Source organism: Grampus griseus, assembly GCF_964374135.1.
Source record: "Grampus griseus genome assembly, chromosome: 7".
NCBI lineage: Eukaryota > Metazoa > Chordata > Mammalia > Artiodactyla > Delphinidae > Grampus > Grampus griseus.
Genome location: NC_139001.1, coordinates 33,258,517 through 33,286,464, shown reverse-complemented (window position 1 = coordinate 33,286,464; position 27,948 = coordinate 33,258,517). Strand labels below are relative to the sequence as shown.

The 27,948-nt window shown below is 39.3% G+C and overlaps 1 protein-coding gene across 1 annotated transcript; it reads right to left on the bottom strand.

Annotated features, from left to right (window-relative positions):
• Window positions 1-181: 181 nt before the first annotated feature.
• Window positions 182-27,945, bottom strand: SUMO1 (small ubiquitin like modifier 1). The gene is made up of 5 exons (XM_082658861.1): window positions 27,815-27,945; window positions 13,260-13,334; window positions 9,068-9,145; window positions 6,303-6,374; window positions 182-1,015 (listed from the first exon to the last, which is right to left on the bottom strand). The coding sequence occupies exons 1-5, from the start codon at window positions 27,824-27,826 to the stop codon at window positions 947-949; spliced, it is 306 nt and encodes a 101-aa protein (XP_082514987.1). The 5' UTR covers window positions 27,827-27,945; the 3' UTR covers window positions 182-946.
• Window positions 27,946-27,948: the final 3 nt, after the last annotated feature.

Sequence of the window (27,948 nt, the reverse complement as noted above, 5' to 3'; positions counted from 1 at the left end):
AGAAGGCACTTCAGTAACTTTCAGGGCTTCAAAGTCATGATCGTCATCACAGTACTAAAGAAAACATGTGTACCATGTACAAACAATAATTTCCAGTATTATGCAAGAAAACCTCATGTTTTAAGCATTTTCTTTTTTCCTTCTGTACAATTAAAAATAAAATGAAAAAAATGAACATTGGTACGGTTTTTACAAATATTTTGTTTATTTTAATGAAGCTGGTACAGACAATGTCCATTTAAAACCCATATCCCAGGCCAAAAAGTACAAATAAAGTCAAAAAGAGCAGCGTTCTGCTGTATACACTTCTGCATGAATAACTTTAACTGCTAATGAAAATTAGAACTTTTCTGGGATCTTCTGACAAGATTTTTCTTTCATCTTAAAATGCTTTCTCTTCAGTGAAGCCATCTTTGGAGTTAGTCATTATTTTCACCACCTCTGTCACCTTGACTCCAACCTGATATTCCTCTTCTTTTGGTCCAGACCCTCAGATTTTAAAAGTAGCTTCAAGTTAAGGAAAGGTCATTTTTCCACAGTTCAGTTCTCTGAAAAACTTCCATCTCCCACTGAAAGTCACAGTCCAGGAGTGAAGCAATCACATGCTAGAACTTCAGGGCCAATTGGAAAGTCATTATGAACACTCGCATTAGTCAATCTTATTTATCACAAGCCTGTAAATGCACAGTCCTGGAAAAGGCGGCCTCTCTGTGCACACACATAATTTTTAAAAAGGAGAGGGCGATATGAATGGGGCTGAGGTTTGATCACCAAAAATCAGCACAATGAAAACAAACAATAATGAATAATGGGCACTAGAATTCAAATTACCAGATGTTCTAAAGAGATGGGGTGCCAGTTTTCAATTCTGTTTTGAACACCACATTACAAAAGAACTATTTTTAAAAATAAAAAAGGATTAAGGGAAAAGAAAAAATAAAAATATCTAAATTGTTGAACGACCCCCTGTTTGTTCCTGATAAACTTCAATCACATCTTCTTCCTCCATTCCCAACTGTAAGAGAAAAGAAAAGTGTTAGTAGTACAATATAAAAGTACTATTTTTTTAATTGGCTGCAATTATGTGGCCACTGTTTTAAAGTGCAAAAAGATACAGAAGTAATCCATAGTTATCCTGTTCTAAAATTAAGAATACTGTTTCCAGGCTTCCCTGGTGGCGCAGTGGTTAAGAATCCGCCTGCCAATGCAGGGGACACAGGTTTGAGCCCTGGTCCGGGAAAATCCCACATGCCGCAGAGCAACTAAGCCCATGCACCATGACTACTGAGCCTGTGCTCTAGAGGCCGTGAGCCACAACTACTGAGCCCACGCACCACAACTACTGAAGCCCGCACGCCTAGAGCCCATGCTCCGCAACAAGAAAAGCCACCGCAATGAGAAGCCCGTGCACCGCAACGAACCCACTCGCCACAACTAGAGAAAGCCCGCACACGGCAACGAAGACCCAACGCAGCCGTAAATAAATAAATGAATTTATTAAAAAAAAAAAAAAGAATACTGTTTCCTTTAATCTAAAGAACAGAGAGGGGGACTTCCCTGGTGGTCCAGTGGTTAAGACTGTGCTTCCAATGAAGGGGCATGGGTTCAATCCCTGGTCAGGGAACTAAGATCCCATATGCCGCATGGCGCAGCCAAAACAAAACAAAACAAACAAACAAACAAGTTTGCTTTGTTTTGTTTTGTTTTTCTTTGTGGTATGCGGGCCTCTCACTGTTGTGGCGTCTCCCGTTGCGGAGCACAGGCTCCAGACGCGCAGGCTCAGAGGCCATGGCTCACGGGCCCAGCTGCTCCGCGGTATGTGGGATCTTCCTGGACTGGGGCACGAACCCGTGTCCCCTGCATCGGCAGGCAGACTCTCAACCACTGTGCCACCAGGAAAGCCCAAAACAACCAAGTTTTAAAGAACAGAGAGGTATATCTTTTCCTCTGATACTATGTCTATGTAGTCATTCATGTTATTTTGCTGAGCCAACTTCACGTCCCAGTTTATTCACCATATAAAATTTAAGTGTTTCTGAAAAGTACCTTAAGGGAGTTTTAAATCTAATCAAACATGTATATAATAGTTTAAATAATAGTTTGATGGCATATTTTCTAAAACGTATTTTACTTCTAGATGTAATTACTTGATAGAATCTCTTTCAAAAAACCTGATCTCACTTTGAAATATATGTGGTTTTAGTTAGAAAAATACTGCCTAAGGATTCATTTCTAAGTGGTTTGCTTTGTCATCTACAATTCCTTCTGGCATATAACTATTATTTTCTTTGATAGTAACCACTCAATGAAGAAAACTTACTATACTTCTACTCTTATTTGACACCTCCAATTGTATAAGCTAGATTTTTCAGACCAGTCCTTCTCAACTCTTACAGAAAAGGAAAGGAAAAGAAGAAGAAAAAAGACCCTTTAAAATGCCTTATACAGAACATTAAGCAAGTATAAGCAATTAAGTTGTTTATTTTAATGTGCTTTATATGCATTGAAATATTCTGGAATTTTTTTCTAAAAGACATTATTAATAATGGTTGCCTCTGAGAAATGGGAATGAAGAGATATCTAAAGTGTATTTTCCATTTTATATACTTTGGTAGTTTGGTTTTCTAATACGTTTATTTATTTTTAACACAAGTATTCTTTATTTAAAAAATAAAAGAGTACATAAGGGGGCTTGGTGTGGCATAGAAACCCAGGTGTTACACTCAGTGAGGCTTGCAAAGGAGTGTAAATCTGTTGATTCTGATGTGCAGACAGAGTTAAGGAGCACTGTTAACAGGCAGACTGAAGACAAAAACTATCACTGTTTCCAATGAACTATAGTGGATCACAAAAGAAATTAAAAAAAACATTTCAAAGGAAAGTCCAAGATCAGTATTTTATAGGTGACAATTTTGTGCTGAATTACAAAATGTGAAAATTAAAATATGCTAAGAGGGCTTCCCTGGTGGCGCAGTGGTTGAGAGTCTGCCTGCCGATGCAGGGGACACGGGTTCGTGCGCCGGTCTGGGAAGATCCCACATGCCGCGGAGCGGCTGCGCCCGTGAACCATGGCCACTGAGCCGGCGCGTCTGGAGCCTGTGCTCCACAACAGGAGAGGCCACAACGGTGAGAGGCCCGCGTACCGCAAAAAAAAAAAAAAAAAAAAAATTTAAAATATGCTAAGAAATCTAAAAATAAAACATAGACTTAAGTGGATTTAGAAATTTTTTTAAAGTGATTAATTGGCTCTAGTATTATGGGTATCTTGATTGTGATAGACATATGAATATTAAAATAATTATTAAAGAGGCTATTAAAATTTAATTTTAATTGCACATATAGCCTGGTAAATACTGCAAGGACTAAAATTCCAAACATTACAAGGAACCTTTAAATCAGGAAGGCAGCACATGTCCTCAAACTATGGAGAATATGAAGCCATCAGCTTTAAGGAGTACATTAGCAGAGGGACTTCCCTGGTGGCACAGGGGTTAAGAATCTGCCTGCCAATGCAGGGGACACGGGTTCAATCCCTGGTCCAGGAAGATCCCACATGCTGCAGAGCAACTAAGCCCGTGTGCCACAACTACTGCACCTGTGCTCTAGAGCCCACAAGCCACAACTACTGAGCCTGCGTGCCTAGAGCCCATGCTCCACAACAAAGATAAGCCACCACAATGAGAAACCCATGCACCGCAACGAAGAGTAGCCCCCCGCTCGCCGCAACTAAAGACCGCAAAGACCCAACACAGCCAAAAATAAATAAATTTAAAAAAAAAAGTAATACATTAGCAGAGATGAGTAAACAACAGTACAAAGAGGTCACTCCCTAAATACCTACTCTCTCCCACTGCCCCATTATTCTTCTTCTAAGAAGATAAATCTCTTAATGATAGTGAGGGAGGTGTCACTAAAATGTATTAAGTATCTTCTGTGTTGCAGAGATTATGCCAAGCTAGGACAGGGAAAATACAACATGAGTTTGGAATATCTTGTGCCAGACAGTAAGGAAGTACTTAAGAAAGTGCGTAGATACTAAACCTACAGGGAAAAGTTTGATGAGAAAAAGGATAGTCACATAGTTTCAAAGTATGTGCCCACAAATTACTCAATTAAAACAGGAAAAATAGTAACTACACAGTAAAGGAAAAAGACAACTGTTAAACTCAATGATAAGGGACTTCAGATACTCCAGATATTATGCCCTGAGAAAGACACATCACCATTTATGTAGTATTCCAGCCCAAAATACATAACCGACTCTAGTCATGAAGAAACAGAACAGCCCAAATTGAGAGACTTTTTAGAAAATACCTGGTTTGTATTCTTCAAAGCTGTAAATGTCATGAAGACAAAGACAGGCTGAAGAACTGTTCCAAATTAAAGATAATTAAAGAGACCCCTAAATAAAATATGTTGATACTGAACTGGATCCTGTGACAAGGGAGAAAATTTATTATAAGAGGCATAATTGGGACAGATGACAAAATTAGGTTGAAGACTAAAGTTTTCTAACAGTGTTAAGTGTCCTGAATTTTATTAACAGTACTGTGGTTATGTAAAAGAATATACTTATTCTTAAGAAATACAAACTAAAATATTTAGTAAATGGCATGGTGCATGCAACCCACTCCCAAGTGGTTTGGATGATATATACATATATATACACACGCATATATTATATGTGGGGGGAGGGGAATAATAAAGCATAGGTAGCAAAATGTTAAAAACTGGTGAATCTAAGCGGAAAAGAGTACAGTTTTTTGGACTATTCTTGCAAATTTTCTGTAAATTGAAGATTATTTCAAAATAAAAACTTTCTAAAGAGACGGAGAGGTGTCAAAAAGGAAAGACGCCAAATTGAAGGGGTCCCCACTGGCCAATATCTAAAGAACGTCATTATTCACACAGTTTCAAAGTATCTCCCCACAAATTACTTATTAATTACAAAAGAAAATGATAACTTTACAATGGATAAGAAATCTGGCAGTTACCATCTTAACTACATGACCAAAGTTAATATTACCCATAGCAGGACAAATGGACATCATCTAACTCCTGATACGATGCACTCAGAATTTCACAGCTTCACTCTGTGCTACTCCTACCAAAAATGCAAAACTGAATCTAATCATGAGGAAACAACAGACAAACCCAAATTGAAGGACATTCTAAAATATAGCTGGCCTGAATTCTTTTAAAAAATGTCAGTGTGATGAAAAACGAAGACTGAGTAACTGTTCCACATTAAAGCTAAGAGGCATGATAACTAGTTAGAATGCATATCCTGGATGAGATCCCAGGTCAAGTTAAAAAAAAAAAAAAAAAGGGAGGGCGCTATAAAGGACCTCACTGAGACAGATGGTAAAATCAGACTATTTTGATTGTATATTCAATTACAGTATTGTATCAAGGTTAAATCACTTAAATTAGATAATTTAACTGTGGCTCTTAGGAGAACAATAACACTGAAATATTTAGGGATAAAGGGCCCATATCAAATGGCCCACCAATAATGATAATCTGTATATACAGAGAGAACAAAAAAGCAAACATAGCACAATGTTAATAACTGGTGCATCTAGGAAAAAGGTTATAAAGGAGAATATTATACTAGTCTCATAATTCTGTAAGTTTGAAATGTTTTTAAACCAAAAAACTAATAATAACCATATACTGTTCCCACTATCAGAAATATCAAAAATGTTATTTTGTATTTGGAGGGGGGAATCTGTGTAAATATAAATACACACATTCTCTCTCACACTTTATTACTTTCAGATGCCTGGGGGGTGGCAGTGGGGATGGGAATAGAGAGGGTGGAATATATAAACAGAGAAAACAGTCCATACATACAATAACACAAATAAAGGCACAGAAGCATTAAAAAATGTAAACCAAGATGATAGAGCCAACTATGTTAATATACACTAAGCTTCTATATTAAGTTCTCAAAATGGGTCAAAAGTCAAAATTGAACTGTGAAGGTCACCATCACCATGAAAATGTACCAGAAATCTGCCAAATTTGAGGACCATCTGTCCATCCTCAAAAAGACGTAGTATGTGCCTTATGACAAGTTCAGTACTCATTTTCTACTTTCTACCTCTCTTTTTACAGGCACTTTTTGAAGGCAATACAAGGGAACTTCAACTCAAAAGATTCTTTTTCTCTTTGACAAATGATATACCAGTTAAATCAGAGAATATTCAAGAAAAGGACAGTTTAATGGTATCAGTGAACCAAATCATTCAATGCAGAATTTAAAATATGCCTTGAATCAGAGAAGAAATTATACTCACTTCTTTTGGAGTGTGATTATCAGCAATTCTCTGACCTTCAAAGAGAAACCTGAGTGAATTCATGGGAACTCCCTAAAAAGGTAGAAAACATACAAATATACAAATCTTAGAAGAGATAACAGGTACTTTGATGCACAAAAACCAAATATGAAAGTTTCAACAGAATATGTAGAACATAATAAAACTAGAGAGCTAATTCTATCATAATTATCATTTACTGAGTACCAACTATTTACTAGGCACTCCCTGTACCAAGTATTTTATAAACATAATCATAAATTTTCATCACAACAGCCCTGGAAGGTAGGTATTATCACGTTACCTTCATTTCACAGCTAGGGAATCTAAGGTATGGAGAAGGCACACAAGCTAGCCAAGAACTGAAGGCTAAATCTGCTCCTAAACCTGTGCATTCTTAACCACTATTCTATATAGCTTCCTCTCAAATCTGTAGGCTAACATAAAGTCAGATATTGGATGAGCAGCCTCACTAGCTTCCTACTGTACAAGCAAAATTGGTTTTTAAACAGATTAAATCATAGAAATTCGGTAAAGCACAGGAGCAAGCCAGATAAACTACAGTAAACCTGTGATGCCATTTACAGCACTATAAATATCACAAAAGGTATTAAAATATATTTTTCTAATCACTTATTCCACAAAAATAGCTAAAAGAGAATAGATGGCTCATTTAAAGAGAAATAACTTCACTAATAAGTACAAATCAAGAATCATTTAGTCCAAAAGTATTAGAAAGTTCTGCTCAATAACAAATGTGTTAAGATTTTCACTGTTTCAATACAATACTATCCCAAAAACATCCAAAAAGATTCAAACTATCTTCCAATATGTGCTATACTTAAATATATGAGACCTTGCAAACTTACCCTGTATTTGGTTTTAAACTATTTTTTGTGTTTTTTTTGGCCACGCTTCCGGGATCTTAGTTCCCCGACCAGGGATTGAACCTGGGAGCAGTGGAAGAGCCAAGTCGTAACCACTGGACCACCAGGAAATACCCTGGTTTTAAATTATTTCCAGGGTTGGGACTTCCCTGGTGGCGCAGTGGTTAAGAATCCACCTGCCAATGCAGGGGACACGGGTTCAATCCCTGGTCCGGGAAGATCCCACATGATGTGGAACAACTAAGCCCGTGCGCCACAACTACTGAGCCTGCACTCCGGAGCCCACGAGCCACAACTACTGAAGCCTGCAAGCCTAGAGCCTGTGCTCCACAACAAGAGAAGCCACTGCAAAGAGAAGCCTGCACACCGCAACGAAGAGTAGCCCCTGCTCGCCACAACTACAGAAAGCCCACATGCAGCACCGAAGACCCAAAGCAGCCATAAATAAATAAATAAATAAATAAAAATTATTTCCAGGGTTATGTTAAAAATAAACATGACTGGGCTTCCCTGGTGGCACAGTGGTTGAGAATCTGCCTGCTGATGCAGGGGACACGGGTTCGTGCCCTGGTCCGGGAAGATCCCACATGCCACGGAGCGGCTAGGTCCGTGAGCCATGGCCACTGGGCCTGCACGTCTGGAGCCTGTGCTCCGCAACAGGAGAGGCCACAACAGTGAGAGGCCCGCTTACCGCAAAAAAAAAAAAAAAAAAAAAGAATAAACATGACTGACAAGAGTGGAATATTCTTTAACTATAGGATCTTTCAAAAAAGAAATATCTTATGCTGAAGTCAAAAAAGTTTCTATAGAAACCAGTCTATAAAATCAAAATGGAAAGATGATTCAATCTCTCTCTATTGGGTAAGTATTCCATACTTCAGATATACTGAGTGTCCCATTCCTCGTATATCAGCAAATATAAGAAAAAAATTATCAAGCCTCTGTGAACTGAGTATAGAAACTTCTAAAGACTGTAGACTCTGAAGCATAAAGAAGAAAGCTAGAAATTATACTAACTTGATGTTATATTATCTCCCTAAACCTAGCACCTTCAATTCTGGATCAGTTTAGTTTTCACTTTTGCACTGTTTTTCCTCAATAATCAACTCTCTCATTTACAGATGAGGTAAAAAGGGCTTCCCTGGTGGCGCAGTGGTTGAGAGTCCGCCTGCAGATGCAGGGGACGCGGGTTCGTGCCCCGGTCCGGGAGGATCCCACATGCCGCGGAGCGGCTAGGCCCGGGAGCCATGGCCGCTGAGCCTGCGCGTCCGCAGCCTCTGCTCCGCAGCGGGAGAGGCCGCAGCAGTGAGAGGCCCGCGTACCGCAAAAATAAATAAATAAATAAAAATAAAATAAAATATACAGATGAGGTAAAAAGACCATATAATTTTCTTCAGAGTTGTTGTCAACAGTAATTGACAATGTATCCAAGTACCTACTAGCATACTGCACTTAATACGTTCGTTTCCAATTTTAGCTCCCATCATTATGACAAATGTGAGCTAGTTGAGCCCCAATTAAAAGACTTTACTGAGCATAACAATTAATATCAAAAACAGAAACAGGGAATTCCCTGGCAGTCCAGTGGTTAGGACTCTGCGCTTTCACTGCCAAGGACGCGGGTTCGATCCCTGGTCAGAGAACTAGGATTCCACAGTCCACGCAGAGTGGCCAAAAAAAACCAAAACAGAAACAAATATTTATTGTTTTACTTATCCTAACACCTAGATGATCTCTTTCTTCTTGCAAAGTCCTAACCATTAGACCACCAGAGAAGTCTCAAAGAATTACTTTTCTTTTGACAAGAAAGAAAAATTAATGATATATAAAGCACTGAATTTAATATTATAACATACAAACCTGTCTTTGACAGTATGATTCTTTGAGTTTCTTGAGATGTGTTGTCATCTTCACTTTGAAGTGAATCTCACTGCTATCCTACGGAGATATGAGGGAAAAAAGTCACTCTCTGTGTAAGCTATTTGCTTTGCTTGAAACAAATTATTTAATTACACATATACTACAAATAGAAATGTATACCTTGTCTCCTATATTTTCCCACCAAAATATTCTTTTTAGCATTCCTAACAGGTTTATTAAAATACTCTAATCATCCTCAAAGTTGCTATATACCCATTTCAAAATAAATTTAATAAAACGAACATAAAGATAATCTGTTTGAGGTGTTATAATTAGCAGCATAAGTAAAAGTATGTATGTGAAAGAATGCATTCCTTCAGAACTGCATGCCTATTCTGTTTTCAAAATGAAAATGTGAACTGTCACAAACTCCCAAAGGCAACTCAAAACAAAAAGTACCCCCACAACTGAAGTGTCACTGAAGACGGTAAAACCTACAAAAGGGACGTAGACCACAAAATAACAGACACTCCTGCCATAAAAAGTCACCACACAGAGTCTGGCTTCTCTTGCATGAGTGAAATGAGTCAGTCAAATTGATATATGGGATCACAGATAATTTTTTTCTACCCAGACTGTCAAGTAAACTACCAGGCAACCATCAGAAAAAAATACTGGCACTTGCATACTGTAAAAATTTCAAAGCCAATCCTAATGATTACATATCACATTCACAAATACGTGTTAGTGGAAGTTGCATGTTTTGTTTGTAACTATAATTTTTTTAAATTAATTATTTGTTTGTTTATTTTTGACTGTGTTGGGTCTTTGTTGCTACGTGCAGGCTTCCTCTAGTTGCGGCGAGCAGGGGCTACTCTTCGTTGCCATGCGCGGGCTTCTCATCGCAGTGGCTTCTCTTTGCTGTGGAGCATGGGCTCTAGGCGCATGGGCTTCAGTAGTTGTGACACGTGGGCTCAGTAGTTGTGGCTTGTGGGCTCTAGAGCACAGGCTCAGTAGTTGTGGCGCACGGGCTTAGCTGCTCTGCGGCATGTGGGATCTTCCTGGACCAGGGCTTGAACCCGTGTCCCCTGGATTGGCAGGCGAATTCTTATCCACTGCACCACCAGGGAAGCCCTGTAACTATAATTATCTTTAAAAATAACAGGGAAATCCCTAGTAGTCTAGTGGTTAGGACTCAGCGCTTTCACTGCAGGGGCTGGGTTCAACCCCTGGTCAGGGAACTAAGATCCCGTATGCTGTGAGGTGTGGCCAAATTTTTTTTTAATTTATGATAAATAAATAAATACAAATTCTTGTCCTATGTATAATTTCACAAACAGACAAAATTTCTAGCGCAATACGTCACACCATAAGCTAAAATCAGTTCCAGATGAATTAAAGAGCTAACATTAAAAAAAATTTTTAATATTTTCTGTTCTTCTTAGGGAGAGACTTTTTCCCTAATCTTGACACTGGGAAATCCTTATTTTAAAGCAAGATTTAAACTCAGAAACCACTAAAAAAAAAAAAAAAAAAAAAAAAAAAAAAGGAGATTGATAAATGTGACTTAATAAAAACATAAACCATCTATACAGTAAGAAGCACCACAAAAGTTAAGAGACCCTGAAGAAAATATTCACAACATATATAACAGACAAGAAAAATCAAGAAAATATAAAGCACTCCTACAAATCAGTAATTGTTAAAAAGGTACTCCATGGCATAGGACAAACATACACAGGCGTACCTCATTTTATTGCACTCTGCTTTATTGCATTTTGCAGATACTATGTTTTTTTACAAACTGAAGCTCTGTGACAAACCTGAGTTGAGCAGGTCTACTGGCACCATTTTTCCAATAGCATTTGCTCATTTCGGGTCTCTGTGTCACATTTTGGTAATTCTCTAAATATTTCAAACCCTACCCCTGCAAAAAAAAAGGCTCACTGAAGGCTCAGATGATGGTTAGCACTTTTCAGCAATAAAGCATTTTTTAACTAAGGTATGTACATTGGTTTTTTTAGACAAAGTGCTATTGCACACTTAAACTACATTATAGTGTAAACATAACTTTCAGATGCACTGGGAAACAAAAAATCCATGTGATCCGCTTCATTGCAGTGGTTTGGAACCAAACCCGCATGTCTCTGACGTATGCCTGTAAATCAGTGGAATAAAATTGACAGCCCAGAAGTAAACCCATATATATCTATGGTCAATTGATTTTGACAAAGATGTCAAGCAATTCAATGTGAAAAGGACAGACTTTTCAATCAATGGTCTGGGACAAATAGATAGCCACATGCAAAAGAAAGAAGTTAGACTCTTCTTCAAACTCATACAAAAATCATTCATAAAGTACTCAAAATGATCAAAAACTTAATGTAAGAGCTAAAACCATAAAAACCTTAGAAGACTCTATAGATATAAATCTTTGTGACCCTGGATTGAGTAACAGTTTCTTAGATATGACACTAAAATCATAGTAACAAAAGAAAAAATAAATTCAATTCATCGAAATTAAAAACTGTTTCTGCAAAGGACACAACCCAGAAAGTGAAAAGACAACCCAAAGATGGGAGAAAACATTTGCAAACCATCTATCTGATAAGGATCTAATATCTTAAATATATATGACGAGTTATTACAACTCAAAAATAAAGACAAGTAATCCAATCTAAAAATGGACAAAAGATCGGAATAGACATTTCTCCAAAGAAGATGTACAAATGGGCAATAAGAACAGGAAAAGATACATCATTAACCATCAGGGAAATGCAAATCAAAAACACAAGACACCACTTCACACTCGCTAGGATGACTATTAAAAAAAGACAACAGCAAATATTAACTAGAATGTAAAATAACAAACCTTCATACATTGTCGGTGGGAATGTAAAATGGTGCGGCCACCACTAAAAACAGTTTGGAAGCTCCTCAAAAAGTTTAAAAAAGTTACTACTATATTAGACCCAACAATTCCACTCCTAGATATATAGAGAACTGAAAACATATCCACACAAAACTTACAATGAATGTTAATAGCAATATTATTCATAATAGCCAAAATATGAAAACAACCCAAATGTCCATTAACTGATGAATGGATAACAAACTCGGTATATCATACAATGAAATGTTATTCAGCCATAAAAAGGAGTGGAATACTGAAACACGCTACAATTTGAATGAACCTTGAAAATATTATGCTAAATAAAAGAAGCCAGACACAAAAAGGTCACAAATCATGTAATTCCATTTACATGAAATGTCCAAAATAGGCAAATCCACAAACGCAGAAAGTAAAGTAGATTAGCGGTTACTAGAGGCTGGGGGGAAAGGAAGATGGGGAATTATGCTAATGAATACACCGTGTCTTTTTTGGGGTGATGAAAATGTCCTGGAATCAAATAATGGTAATGGTTGTACAGCCTTGTGAATATACTAAAGCACCTAAATTATACATTTTAAATGATGAATTTATGGTATCTGAATTATATCTTAATAAAAATTTTCAAAATAACATGATCACAGAAAATAGGAAAAGGATATGAACACACGATTAATATAAACGTAATAGGCAAAAAAATTATACCTCATTGATAATCAGAGAAATGCAAAATAAAATGTCTAGCTATTACACTGGCCCAAAATTGAAAGACTGCTAATATCCCATGTTTCAGAGAATGTGGGGAAATGGTACTCTCATGCTTCCATGGTGAGTGTCTACTAGTTCTTTCTTTTGTCCCTTAAAAAAAAAACTATGAAGATGCATTCCTCCAATAATTTTCAGCTAAACTTTAATTATCTGTTAACATCTCAAAAAGAGTCAATAAGATACAGGCCAGAGTCTGTAGAAATAAGGTGCCAAGAAGGAGAAAGGGGTCAAGAAAAGGCCTGAGAGGCCCTTTGGTTTAAGGGTCCTAGCATTATCACTCAAGAGAAGTCGCTATATTTGCCACCGAAGCATGCTAACCAAGAAAAAAGTTTTATTAGAAGAAATTAAGGTGATCTATATCTGCCTAGCAGAGCAATTAAGAAAACAGTATCACCCTCTTCTGCCTCCAACAGATGCATATGTAGTAAATGAATCGCCATTTTTAAATAACTTGCCTTAGTTAAATCATTTTCTCTGTGTGTCAGAAATCATTCACACATTCCGGGGTCAAAGGAGAAAAATAATGAAACTCACCTGTCCGATGACTTTGAGTTTAATATATTCTCCTTCCTTCTTATCCCCCAAGTCCTCAGTTGAAGGTTTTGCCTCCTGAAAGAAAAGTACATATAAAGATAAAAGTTCCTATATGCTATTTTAATTATTCACCCATTACTTTGACTTACGGTACGAAACTTGCCCCTGAAAATACAGCAAGCATTTCTTTGCTCTGCCAGCCAATTAAGCAAAAAAGGTCCTAAGTCAATTACTCTCTCAAACACTGGTTCTAAAGATCACTAAAAATCAAGAAAGAAGTCTCTTTTACTATAAAAATCCTATAGTAATGGTTCTAAAACTTCACTGAGCATCAGAATCACCTAAAGTACTTGTTAAAAGACTGCTGGGCCTCATACCCAGTTTTTTATTCAGTAGGTCTGGGGTAGGGCTGTAATATACATTTCTAATTAATTACCAGGCGGTGCTATTGCTGCTACACAAAGGAACAACCTGGAAACCATTATCTTCAGTCAACTCCTATTAGTCATAGGAAGCTCTTCTCCATGAATCCTTAACCAAACATGTTGAATCCAAGATTATTTTCTCACAACCTACTGGGAGAAGTTAACTACTCCAATTACAAAATTGTACTAAGAAACATAAATTAATCATATTAACATAAGCAAAGTCTATTTAGAAAGGAAAATCAAATAGCAAAGTATTGGCCTAATGTAGTCTTGAGTCAAAACAAATGAGTTTTGTATCAGCTATTATTTCAGACTATCTGAAGCAGTATATCCGATTTTAAAAGATTAGGCTTGGCTGGAAAAAAAAAATTAGGAGACTTAAACTGGAATAAGAAAAAAGCCCAAACAGAGTAAGTAGTAAAAGGAAAGAGGAGACAAAATTGGAAGACAGAAGAGTATAGCCCTCTTATAAATTATCCAATAATAAATAAGATAATTTCAAATGAAGGCATATTGAAAAGAAAATGAAGTTAGAATAAACTAGTTGAAACAACTTTGCCATGAAGTATCTAAGAAAAGTAAGCCATTTTTAGTAAAGGCGTAGCTTGGTAAATTTCAGTCAATGGTGTGATAAAAGTAGCTTTCCCGGGACTTCCTAGGTGGCGCAGTGCTTAAGAATCCGCTTGCCAACACAAGGGACACGGGTTTGATCCTTGGTCTGGTAATATCCCACATGCCACGAAGCAACTAAGCCCCTGCGCCACAACTACTGAGCCTGCACCCTAGAGCCCGTGAGCCACAACTACTGAAGCCCACACACCACAACTACTGAAGCCCATGCGCCTAGAGACCATGCTCCGCAACAAGAGAAGCCACTGCAATGAGAAGCCCGCGCACCACAACGAAGAGTAGTTCCCGCTCGCCACTAGAGAAAGCCCATGCGCAGCAATGAAGACCCAACGCAGCCAAAAATTAATTAATTAATTTAAAAAACAACAACAACAAAAAGTAGCTTTCCCATGCACTTTACCTTAGTTTGGCCACCATATTAGTCACTTATTTAAATATATGCTTTTTTATGATTCACAGCAATTTCAAGCTGTTAATCCATGCTTGATAAGAATATAACCAACTATACTGTATTTCAGAAGTAAAGTAACAAGGCCATTACCTGTTTATCTCATACCAGTAAGTGAAAACTAACAAACTCTTTAACATTCAAAATTTATTGAATATCTTAAACTAGAAGTAGTAGCTTTTAAATTTAAGATACAGGCTAGAGTCCAGGGAAATGCTTAGATAACAGAACTGACTTCATTAGTGTGAAACCTTGCCTGTTTACCATTCTGCAGTACTTTCAACATTTGCTGACTACCGCATATTATGGCAGCAGGCCAAATTAACCTTCTTTAGTGAGACAGTATTTCACCTGAAAACTAGAAGACTGTCTTCAAACATAGTCTCACAACCACATTTCTATGAATTTATATTCAGAGTTAACAGTTCCTTCTTCCTTTACATATCTAGAGAGGACAAGGACAGCTTATTCCACGCAGTGAAGGGCAACAAAGAGCAAAGAAGCCCTGAGTCCTCTTTAACTAAGAGAAGGGGTGTTAAGAAGCTTTATAGGAGTTAACCACAAGGAGAAAAACATCCCCCTGCAACCGGAGCAGCAATACATCAGCATAATGGGAGTGATTTTGCTCCAGTGTTTCCTAGACAGGGTAGCTACAGAGGCTACTCAGAACAAAAGAGTTCTTCCCCCTTCTCCAATCCATTGTCCACACTGCTTCAGAACTCTTTCTAAAGCACAGCTTCTCTGACTGTATAACTACCCCTAACAAAAAGGTGCTTTAAGGCCTAGAACCAAACTCCGCAGCACCTCATTCAGTTCCTCCATTACCAAGCTCAATTCTCATTTTTCTCTCTCCACTTCCTTTACAAACCAAGGATTTGGTTAAATTGGACTATTTGCTATTCCCTGAACATGTCTATAAACATTCTTCCACCTTCAGCCCTTTGCTGTTCCTGTTTCCTTTACCTGTAATACATATCCTCTCAACCTCTCTTGAAATCATCTCACAAAAATCCATCCCACATATCACCTGAAGCCCAGTATTTAAAAAAACTCTTCCAGGTACCACGGCACCCCTCAACCTTCCAATTGGGATTAATATTTTCCTTTAATGCTCCCATTGGCAATTTATTCATATCCTTTATGGCATTTATTCTCAATTTAAAAACACTCCCCCTTTACTGTCTTCTCGAGGAGTCAGCCTCATCTTTTTCTTCGAACTTCTTATGAGAGTACTCAGCATTTGCTGTTTCCACTTTTACTCTCAACCCACTGTACTCTGGTTTATATCCCACCATTCCACTTGACACTTCTCTCACCAAGGTTACCAGTTCAACTCCTTATTGCTAAACCCAGTGGAAAATTTCAAGTCTCACCTTTAACCAACAGATACTTATGACTTCTTCCTTGAAAACTCTCTACCTTTGGCCTCCAACATTCCATTGTCTCCTCATCCTGACCACTTCCTTAAATGCTGGTGCTCCTCTAGGTTCCATGTCTTTAATCCTCTTTTTCTTCTTCTTCCTGGGTGACCCATAACTCCAACTACCTCTCAGATACTAATGACTCACAACCATCCTCACCAACCTGACAACTTTTCTGAGTTTCAGTCATTTTTTCAAGTGCTTGAACATCTATCTCCACTTTGGATGTCCCCATAGGCACCTCAATTTAAGTGTCCAAAACTGAATGAATTATCTCTAACTCCTCTGTTAGCTTTAACTCCTCTTTCTGAAAACCAAAATCAAAAAAAACTACAATTCCTCCTGGATTCCCAATTACAATAAATGGTTACCATACACTCAGCTGCCCACAACAGAAATTTAGTAGTCATCTTTGGCTACTCTTCCTCTCTTAAATCTCACACTTAATCATTCATCATTTTGACAATTACATCTCTTAGTGACTCTCATTCTCTCCATTCCACTGCCTTAGTTCAGGCGCTCATTGTCGCTCATTAGCATTACTGCAATAGCATAACAAATGCCCCAAGTCTAGCTCCCCTCAATTAATTCTTCCCAACTACAACCAGAGCCATTTCTCTAAAATGCAATCTGATCTGCCGAGAACCTTCAGGATTAAGTTCAAACTCCTTAGCCAACATACACTGGTCTTCTGTGGGCTGGTCCCTGCGTAGCAATCCAGCCTTGTTCTCCTACTTCTCCTGCTAATAATATCTTTTGCTCCAGCCACACTGATCTACAATTCCTTAAACATGGCACTCTCTACCTTATCTCCACTATCTCTGTACATGTTAATCACCTCTGCTTGGTATGCCCTTTCCTACCCTATTCGCCTTTCAAGACCACTCAAGCATCGCTTCCTACAAAATGATTTCCCTCATCACCCTCTTAAATGTTCCCATACTGCTTACTTTAATCTTATTATAACATGTTTGCATATCTGCGTCTCCCACCACATTGAGTTCCTTATTGGCATGCCTTACACTCCTCTGTATTTCTGGTCAAGCACAGTGTTTAGTATATATTTTGAAGATACCCAATACACTTGTTAAATTAACATTTTCTGTGACAGTTTTCTATGTCTTGACTTCCCTACAAGTTTACAAGGAGAGGGTCCAAGTTTTTCATCTTTATAATCTCTGTAGTGTCAGGCAAATACCAGGCAATTATTTAATGCTGGCTGAATTAAGCTAACAGCACTATTTTCTGTATCATACCACAAAATCTTACTAACGCTTCATACTTCTACTGTATTGACTATACAATAGTCAATACAAACAAAATCCTTTCAGCGTTTTATATTCACAGTTGGGAATAAGAGATAATTCACTTCAATTTCATAAGAACATGTGAATACTAGGATTTGAATTTTCCAAAAATAAACTGCCACTTTCCCTAGTCACTCCATTTTGGTGATCTCTTCCCAACTCTGAAGAACTAGAGCAATGTCATCTACACCCACTTGTTTAATAGCCTCATGCTTGCCTAATGCAGTCACCCAACTTTTCATGTGCTATCTTTTTTTTTCTTTTCCTTTGACAAACTAGTCTGGAAAATGAGAAGATCTTGGACAAAAAAGGCCAAAGTTTGTCTCCAGTGATCTTAGTGTCTTTTGTATGCCTTCTTTCCTTCTCTCCCCTGTAAAAAAGCAGCCAATACAGAATGGTATGGCACACTAGTCACAAAACAGTGAAAGCATTCAGCACTGGGTGTGGGACAGTAGGTCATCAGAGAAAAGAGAATCCCAGAGAGGGCTGGTTGATTTGGCTGGCAAGGTTACACAGCCCCCAGAGCAGAAGAAACTGGTAATGTAAAGAAAAGTAAACGTATGTACAAGATCAAAGACAGGAACTGGAAACCTCTAAATTCTCTGGTCTGTGTCATCTAGAGATTAAATCATGGTAACTGGAACAGTAAAAGGAATTTATCAGACACCAGGCACTACCAAGTCTTCTTTCCAAGATATAAATTAAACAGCTTAGAAATAGAAGATAGCTGGATCTGAAAAGAAGAACTGGACAGGAAAAGACAGAGAACACAACAATCCTCATTTACAAATGTACAGAATTCAACAGAAGGTTTTTATTGTGCCATTTCAAAGTCAAAAGAACAAGAACTTTGCCAAAAATCACTATGGCAATCAGTATGTTGACAATTCAATCACAGGAAAACAGCACCACACTTAACTACCCCCAATCTGTCAATGACCCTTGCAGTTGTACAAGGATTGTTCATTCTTCTGAAAGAGGGGGGATTCTGGGGAAAACTAAAAATAAAGAATACATTTACTCTTATTTGATGACATTAACAAACCTGTTCAATTTTAAAGGTGGGACAACAGTATCCTGGTTTTGTTAAAAGAAAAAGTCCTTCTCTTTTAGAGATACATATTGAAATACTTGCAGATGAAAAGACACAATGTCTGGGTTGGTTTCAAAATAATGTTATGAAGTGGAGTGGCGTCATGCAAATGAAATATGACAGGCCAAGAGATGGGTATATGCGTTCAATTAAATTTTTCCATAACAAAACATTTCATTAAAAATACATTCAAAGTTCCCAAAAATTCTGTTAACCATAGTTCTCACTGTACATCAGTTTATTTCATTTTATTTCCTAATGAAGAAAGCTCAACAAGGATTAAATTGGATGATTCTAGGGCTTCCCTGGTGGCGCAGTGGTTGAGATTCCGCCTGCCGATGCAGGGGATGCGGGTTCATGCCCTGGTCCGGGAAGATCCCACATGCCGCGGAGCGGCTGGACCCGTGAGCCATGGCCCCTGGGCCTGCACGTCCGGGGCCTGTGCTCCGCAACGGGAGAGGCCACAGCAGTGAGAGGCCCACGTACCGAAAAAAAAAAAAAAAAAAATTGGATGATTCTAATAACTGTATCCATTATTTAAAGATACAAACCCTCGGGCTTCCCTGGTGGCGCAGTGGTTGGCGGTCCGCCTGCTGATGCGGGGGGCGTGGGTTCGTGCCCCAGTCCGGGAGAATCCCACGTGCCGCGGTGCGGCTGGGCCCGTGAGCCATGGCCGCTGGGCCTGCGCGTCCAGGGCCTGTGCTCCGCAGCAGGAGAGGCCGCAGCGGTGAGAGGCCCGCGTACAGCAAAAAAAAAAAAAAGATAGAAACCCTCAAATTACAATAAAGTCATCTCCCTCATACTTCAATGGATTTACCACAATTCTAAAAATACACACACACACACACATTTTTTCAGTGCATGCTGCCTATGTTCAAATTTAATGAGACAGTACTAGACATTTGAAATAAAACTGACCAGACTTAACTCCATAACTTGAAGTTAAGTCAAGCTGTCAAGACACTGGGACTTCCGTAAATTTACATTCAACCCTAGAATTGCAGTTAAACACTAAACAAAGACAACTTCTCAGGAACTAAAGATTATAATTGAAAATCCCACTGGTTGGACTTCCCTGGTGGTGCAGTGGTTAAGAATCTGCCTGCCAATGCAGGGGACTCGGGTTCAATCCCTGGTCTGGGAAGATCCCACATGCCGTGAAGCAACTAAGCCGTGCACCACAACTACTGAGTCTGCACGCCACAACTACTGAAGCCCGCACGCCTAGAGCCCATGCTCTGCAACAAGAGAAGCCACCGCAATGAGAAGCCTGCACACAACGAAGAGTAGCCCCCGCTCGCTGCAACTAGAGAAAGCCCATGCACAGCAACGAAGACCCAACACAGACAAAAATAAATGTTTTAAAGTTAAAAAATATATATATATATATTTATATTTAAAAAAAAAAGAAAAGGAAATCCTGCTGGTTATATAAACCTTACTCTCTGCAGCTAGACTATGGACCTATGCAAAGCCTAGAACAAACTGGCTTCACTGTATCCAAAAGTACTAGCAGGCAGATTTAGAGGTATGGCAGACATTGTTAATTACCTATCCAGGATCCATTTTCCCCTTCTTCCTTACAAAGGGAAGCCTAAATTTGCCAGCCAAAGAAAAGAAAGAAACAAAAAATTCTACTCTTCTCTTATGGCCACATGATGCAGTGCTGGCCATGCAGATAGAAGGTGACATACTCTTTGCTGGTACATACTTTTTGGCATACTTTTATCCTTTGCTCCATCCCTTTCTCCTGCCTGGAACAAGACACAAAGTAACCTTGCCGGCAAGGAGACAAGCATCAGAGTGAAGACACCTGCTAAGGACAGAGGGGAAAGAAGTATGAAGGCATGGTGGAGCTGCCTTACCATCCCTGAACTACTTATGTCTGAATTTCTTGCTTCATTAGAAAAATAAACTGCAAACTTGTTTAACCTACTATATATCAGATTTTCTGTTATTTAGTCCAAAAGCAATCCAAATTGACATAGGAGGTGCTCTAAATAGGTAGCATTTGGCTTATCTTAAAAAACAGCTCCTAGAAAACCAGCTCAGTGTGCATCAAAAACAGAATAGATAAGTAAATTGTGGTACAGTCATACAATGGAATGCAATGTAGCAATGGGATTTAACAACATACAACTATACACAATAATATAGACATATCTCCAAACAATGCTGAGCAAAAGAAGCCATACACTGAAATATATACATACTGTATGATTCCACTTATAAAAAGTTATAATGTATAAAAGCAGGCAAAACTATGTTGGTAGTCAGGACAGTCATTCCTTTTTTTTTAATAAATTTACTTATTTTTTTATTTATTTTTTTTTTTGGCTGAGTTGGGTCTTCATTGCTGCGTGCAAGCTTTCTCTAGTTGCAGTGAGCGGAGGCTACTCTTCGTTGTGGTGCATGGGCTTCTCACTGTGGCTTCTCTTGTTGCGGAGCATGGGCTCTAGGTGCACAGGCTTCAGTAGTTGTGGCACGTGGGCTCAGTAGCTGTGGCTCGCATGCTCAGTAGTTGTGGCTCACGAGCTCTAGAGCACAGGCTCAGCAGTTGTGGCGCACGGGCTTCGTTGCTCTGCAGCATGTGGGATCTTCCCGGACCAGGGCTCAAACCCGTGTCCCCCTGCACTGGCAGGTGGATTCTTAACCACTGCGCCACCAGGGAAGCCCTGGACAGTCGTTCTTAATCTGGGTGCTGGCTGCATGGATGTGACCAGTTTTTGAAAATTCAGCAAACTGTACATTTATGTATACTTTTTCATATATATATTTATCTTCAGTAAAACCTTTAAAAATATCTGACCCTGGCTATTGAGAACAGCAGGTCCAGCAAACAGAACTCCACTCTTCCTTCCTTCAGGTCTTTTCCTTCAGATTCTCAATAGCTCAGTAAAAGCAATCAAATGCAAAAAGAATGGTCAAAATATAAAAGTATAACAAATACAACATATCTTTAAATAAACTTAAGTCGTGTTGCAGGAATTCCAAATTTTAAACCATAAGACTAAGGTACTCAATAATAGGATCTGTGTGGCCTTACCCACATGACTTTTTTAAAGTAGAATATCAGAGAATAATCTACAAAAAAAAAACCACACACACAATTTTAATACATTCCAAAATGGGATACCAAACATGACTTAGAGAAAATGGGAGTTCCCTGGTGGTCCAGTGGTTAGAACTCGGTGCTTTCACTGCCTGGGCCCAGGTTCAATCCCTGGTCGGGGAACTGAACTAAGATCCCACAAGCAGCGCAGGATTATTATTATCCATAACAATGGATAATATCCCAATGTCCTGGAAGAAGCAAATGATTCAATTTTGGAGACAACGTTACTAGGTCTATTGCTAATAGAACTAAAGATCCAGAAGGTATGCAAACACATCGTAAAAGGAAAACTACTGCATGACAATCAACCCTTCCTCAATAACAAAACACCATGGGAATTGAAAGAGGAGGAGAAAGATACCTGCTGTTTCACGTTTCTGAGGCAACCTTTCAATTCTAGGGCCTAGAATGCTGCCTGGAACATCAATAAATACTTGTTAAATGAATGAATCTGACCACTCATTCCTTTAAAAACTTTTACTAAGTATTCAGTCACTCTGCTAGGCACTTCAGAAAAAAAGGGTGAATAAACCCTGATTCCTGACCCTGGAAAGCAAACAGTAAAATGCAGAAAGGCACTTAAATAAATGATTACAACACTAAATATATAACCTATAATAGAAACATTCTAACTGGTATGGGGGGCTACTGAGTGTCAATAGATATTTGACAACTGCTTTACAGTTTTGAAATCTGAACTACTCCACTAACCCTGAGTACTCTTTTTTTTTAATTAATTAATTTAATTTATTTATTTTTGGCCGCGTTTGGTCTTCGTTGCTGAGCACAGGCTTTCTCTAGTTGCAGCGAGCACGGGCTTCTCATTGTGGTGGCTTCTCTTGTTGCGGAGCACGGGCTCTAGGCGCCCGTGCTCTGCAACAAGTAGTTGTAGCACACAGCCTCAGTTGTTGTGGCGTGCAGGCTCTAGAGCACAGGCTCGTTAGTTGTGGCGCACGGGCTTAGTTGCTCCACAGCATGTGGGATCTTCCCGGACCAGGGCTCAAACCTGTGCCCCCTGCATTGGCAGGTGGATTCTTAACCACTGCGCCACCAGGGAAGTCCCCTTCATGAGTACTCTAACATAATAATCATACTCAGTTTTTAAAATACTATTAAATAATGTTCAGGTAACATTTTATTTGAAATGTTTCATTATAATCAATATGTTTGCAACATTTACTAGCAGCACTTCGTATATCTGTCAGAGAGAAGACAGAATACATCATTCCTCTCCTGGGGCATGGAATGTTTTAATATATGTATCACTAACTAGATGCTCAAGTCAGCTACAGTATGCAGCTATGTATGTTAATACTTATTCTTAACATACTTATAAGTATGTTATACTTATTCTATGACATAAATAGTATACATAATTATGAACTTTAATATACACCTAGTTTATCATATTCTCCTGCTATCTCAAGCTAACAGAAAGATCAGCAAACATCAACAACAGAGAGATATAAAGAATGCTGCAGGGAATAACGCTATCCTAACAAAAGAAATACAATTAATGTGGTAGACTAAAGATAACTGCAAATTCTTTGTTACTCTTCCTATTAAGAAATGGAGTTTAGATGCCTTTCCCTTGGTGACTATAGTTAATAATACTGTATTGTATATTTGAAAGTTGCTGACAGTAGATCTTAAAAGTTCTTATCACAAGAAAAATTTGTAACTGGAAGATTGGGATTGACATATATACACTAATGTGTATTAAATGGATAACTAATAAGAACCTGCTGTATAAAAAATTAAATAAAATTCAAAAACAAAAAAAAGAACATTTGTAACCATTGTGGTGACAGATGTTAACTAGACCTATTGTGGTGATCATTTCACAATATATACAAATACTGAATCATTACGTTGTACACCTGAAACTAATATGTTATATGTCACATATATCTCAATAAAAATAAATGCCTTTCCCCTGAATCTGGGCTGGGCTTAGTGATTTGCCTAACCAACAGAATGCAGAAGTGACTTCCAAAGTTAGGTTCTAGAAGGCTTGGGGTTTCCACCCAAGGTTCTCTAGAACACTCTCTTGTGAGCCCTGAGCTTCCATAAGTCTGAATATCCTGGGGTCCCCATGCTCAAGAGAATACATGACGAGAGCACTCACAGAGGCCTTGAGACTATATGAAGAACCCATCCGTTACAGCCCACAGTCATGTGAGTAATCCCAGCAGAGACCCCACACATCAAGGAGCAGTGATGAGCCCAACCCACAGAGCCCTGCCCAAATTGCAAATTTATGGGCAAAACAAGACTTTTGCTTTAAGCCATTACATTTTGAAGTAGTCTGTCAGGTACCAACAGATAACCAGAATTACATAATGCTTCAAAATCCTTGACTAAAGATAAAAGGAGATCATTCAATCAATATCTCTCTCTCTCTCCCTCTCTGCCCGCCCTCTCTCTGAGGTGGGGACGGACAGAGTAAAACTGCTACAACAGATTCAGTCAGCATTTGAAGCAAATCAGTTATCCAATTATTACAAATTAACAGACCTGAATTGAAGAGCTGAAGTCCATGCTGCCTTTCATGATTCTGATATGAAAAAAAAACACTATAAATGTGAATGTAAGGAAGGAAGAAGGAAAAATATTTGTACAAATTACCCTTACCAGTTTGATATTAAACTTCTTGTTCTATGTAAGTGCTCAGTTTTGCTGCAACGCGAAATTAGGCTAAAAGTGAGCACCCAATCAGGTCTCTATTATTGGTTAAAGGCTAGTCCTTCACCTTTTTTGAGGGATCACGTACCCCTTATGAAAGCTATGGATCCTTTCTCCCTAAAAAAATACACATGCACAAATATAACTTCATACAATTTCAGTGGATTTTCAGCCCTTAGGATTCATGATCCTCAGGTTTAGAACCTGTATTAGAGGATTATTCAATAATGGTACACTGGATAATGATGGCATTGTTAGAATTATGAGAAATTATTTCATTCAAATTCCAAAAATAATCATTTTTCATTAGTCAATGGAGAACCCAGCAATTCAAGTCTTGTGTGACTTTAATGTCCACCTTTTTTTTTTTTTTTTTTTTTTGCGGTACGCGGGCCTCTCACTGTTGTGGCCTCTCCCGTTGCGGAGCACAGGCTCCAGACGCGCAGGCTCAGCAGACCGGGGCACGGCACGAACCCGTGTCCCCTGCATTGGCAGGCGGACTCTCAACCACTGCGCCACCAGGGAAGCCCTGTCCACCTATTTTAACTTGAAATTATTACTCAATTCCAATATCTTAGCACAGACAATAACCTTCTGCGAGATGCCTCAGAAAATACATTGTTCTAAAACAACCTGGTTTATATTGTCTTTTGGGGACAGTGGTTCAGTCTCATGCTGCTGATATGACACAGTAGTAACTTGGGATTCTTACTCTCACTCATAAGCCTCATCAGGGTAAGAGTTCAGCTTCCTATCTCTTTAAATCCTTAGCATCCCAACACTAAAATTGTACTGGGTCCCGATTATTATTAACAACGACATTGGTCAATCAGCCTAGAGCAACAGTGCTCATACTTTATGGTCACAGGACTCTTGTACACTCTTAAAAATTATTTAGAACCCCATAAAGCTTTTGTGAAGTTGGTTATATCTATTGAGGTTTGCAGTATTAGACACTGAAACTGAGAAATGTTTTATATACATATTAATTCATTTTAAGATAATAAACCCAATATATATTAGCAAATAATGTATTTTTATTAAAAATATTTTTCATGTTGCTATTTATGAAAAAAACTTTTTTTTTGGGGGGCTGTGTTTTGTCTTCGTTGCTGTGCATGGGCTTTCTCTAGTTGCGGCGAGCAGGGCTTACTCTTGATTGCAGTGCACGGGCTTCTCATTGTGGTGGCTTCTCTTGTGGCGGAGCATGGGCTCCAGGCACGCAGGCTTCAGTAGTTGTGGCACACAGGCTCAGGAGTTGTGGCTCGCGAGCTCTAGAGCACAGGCTCAGTAGTTGTAGCGCACAGGCTAAGTTGCTCCGCGGCATGTGGGATCTTCCCAGACCAGGGATTGAACCCATGTCCCCTGCACTGTCAGGCAGATTCTCAACCACTGCACCACCAGGGAAGTCCCGAAAAATTTTAATAATAGCAATATGAAACACTGGTAAGGATATGATGCTACCCTCATTAAATGGTACTGTGTATATAAATCACAATTTCTTGAAAGTAGCAATGAAGCATCAATCTTAAAAAATACATATTTTCAAAACAAAACTAGTAAGAAAAGTGGCATTGTTTTGCATTTTTGCAAATCTCTTCAATGTCTGGCTTAACAGCAGCTGGATTTCCACATCTGCTTCTACTGATACATTTTAATCTGTTGTGATATACCAGGTCATGTCAATCTCTAGAAAACTCCACTGAACACTCATGAAAGAATGACAGTGGAAAAGACAATGTCTTAGTATTATCGTGAAAATTGTTTTGGCCCCAAGGACCCCCTGAAAAGAACCTAAAGAACCTCTGGCCTAGAGGCACCTGTTAGTGTCCTAGGTCCTTTATTTCTTCCTTCAAGTCTCTTTTAAATGACTGGAATTCAAACTGGAGCAATAAATTCTACAATTTACTGTATAATCCCTTCTGTACACTGCTCTTTCATCAGACTATAGTAAATTTCAACAGGCTTCCTAGCCACTTCTGAGCATCAAAATAAAAGGCTGATGAAATTAAGCATTTACACCTGTTCTTTCCTCCCTGGTAACCAAGTAAACAACTATCTAGGGAGACAGTTATAATGCCATTCCCATACCAATTTGGGAATTAATCTAGACTGTTAGTAAGAAGATCCACCCAAAACTAATCTAGATTATGGTTTAACCTTAAAAATATAAATGTACGTTTTGCGCAACAGTACAAATCCACAAAAGCCTCACTTGCTCTCACCAAGTGGTACAAAACTGAACTGGGTTAAAAGCCAAGGGAATAAGTGTGTTAACTTTAAAAGTTCAAGTACATTATGGGGCTGAATGAGAAACAGTTTTCTAGATAATTATCACTAAACAAGCAAAAGGTCCAAAAATACTTCAAAAAGTCAAAGTCGTCTGAGCAAACAAAACAAAGTCCAGACAAAAAACCTATAAAGTAAAAACTAGCCATAAACATGGTTAAATAGAAAAGGATGAGGAAGAAAAACTTACCACATAAAATCAAACACTCCTGATTGAGTGCAAATCCCAAGTAAATTCTTGATATTAACATTCAGATGGAGCACTCTGCTATAACAGGAAGCTTTCTGCAAATGTTCTGCAACTGCTCTACATACACGAAGTTTTCCTATCCTTTTCCTCAAAGGTATCAGTCATCTTCATGTTAACGCCCAGATGAAACGCTTTCTGTTGCTCTAGCACTTTTGTTCTACTTTGTTTCTTGATTATTCAGAGTTCTCTCTTACAACTGGAGAGCTACTGAACCAATCCCGAGTAAGAAATAGGAAAGTACAAGAAAGAGGCGACAGCTCTGCACACCCACACGGAAAAGGACTCAGAGCAGAGCAGAGACAGCCCGGCCCCAGCTGCAATCCGAACGGAAGGCAGAGCTTTCTAGGTTCCCAGCAACACCAGACAATGTCTCTCTCCCCCCCGCCCCCACTCCAAGACTATCTAAAGACTAAGAACCCAAAAGTGGAGTCCACCCGCTTTTCAGGGCCACGGAGGCTCCGGGGCAGGTAATCTCTCCCGTTACATAACTGGGGCCTAGGGCCCTGCTTTTGCAATGAGTCCTCTGAAGAGGCAGGCACACGGGTTCCCCACGGACCCTCTCGGGAAAGTGGAAGCTGTGCTCTCTGCACCTGGTCGGCCCCGGAGAAAGAAGGGAGACGACTTGAGGCCGCGACCGGAGGCGCTGGGGCACAGGGGTGATGAGCCAGCCAGGCGAGGGCCAGGGCGGCTCCCGAAGGCCCGCGGCAGGCCCGGGCGTCTCCGGTCCTACTCCACTCCCCTCCCTCGCCAGCCCAGTCCCCACCGGCCGCCCCCTCCCCCATTCCGGCTCCCCTCCCCCGCGCCTCCATCCCCGGCCCCAGCCAAGCGGCTGGCGGACGTGCGGAGTAAGGCCTCGGCCACCGCCATCGTATGGCTCCCAGGCCAGTACCTGGTCAGACATGGTGACGGTGGTTTCCCCCGGGGTCTCCGCACAGCAGCGGCCTCGGGTAGGCAGAACCTCGCTCCGGGGTTTACAAATCCGTCTCCCTTCCCCACAGCACAACACCGCGGCGGGAGGCACTT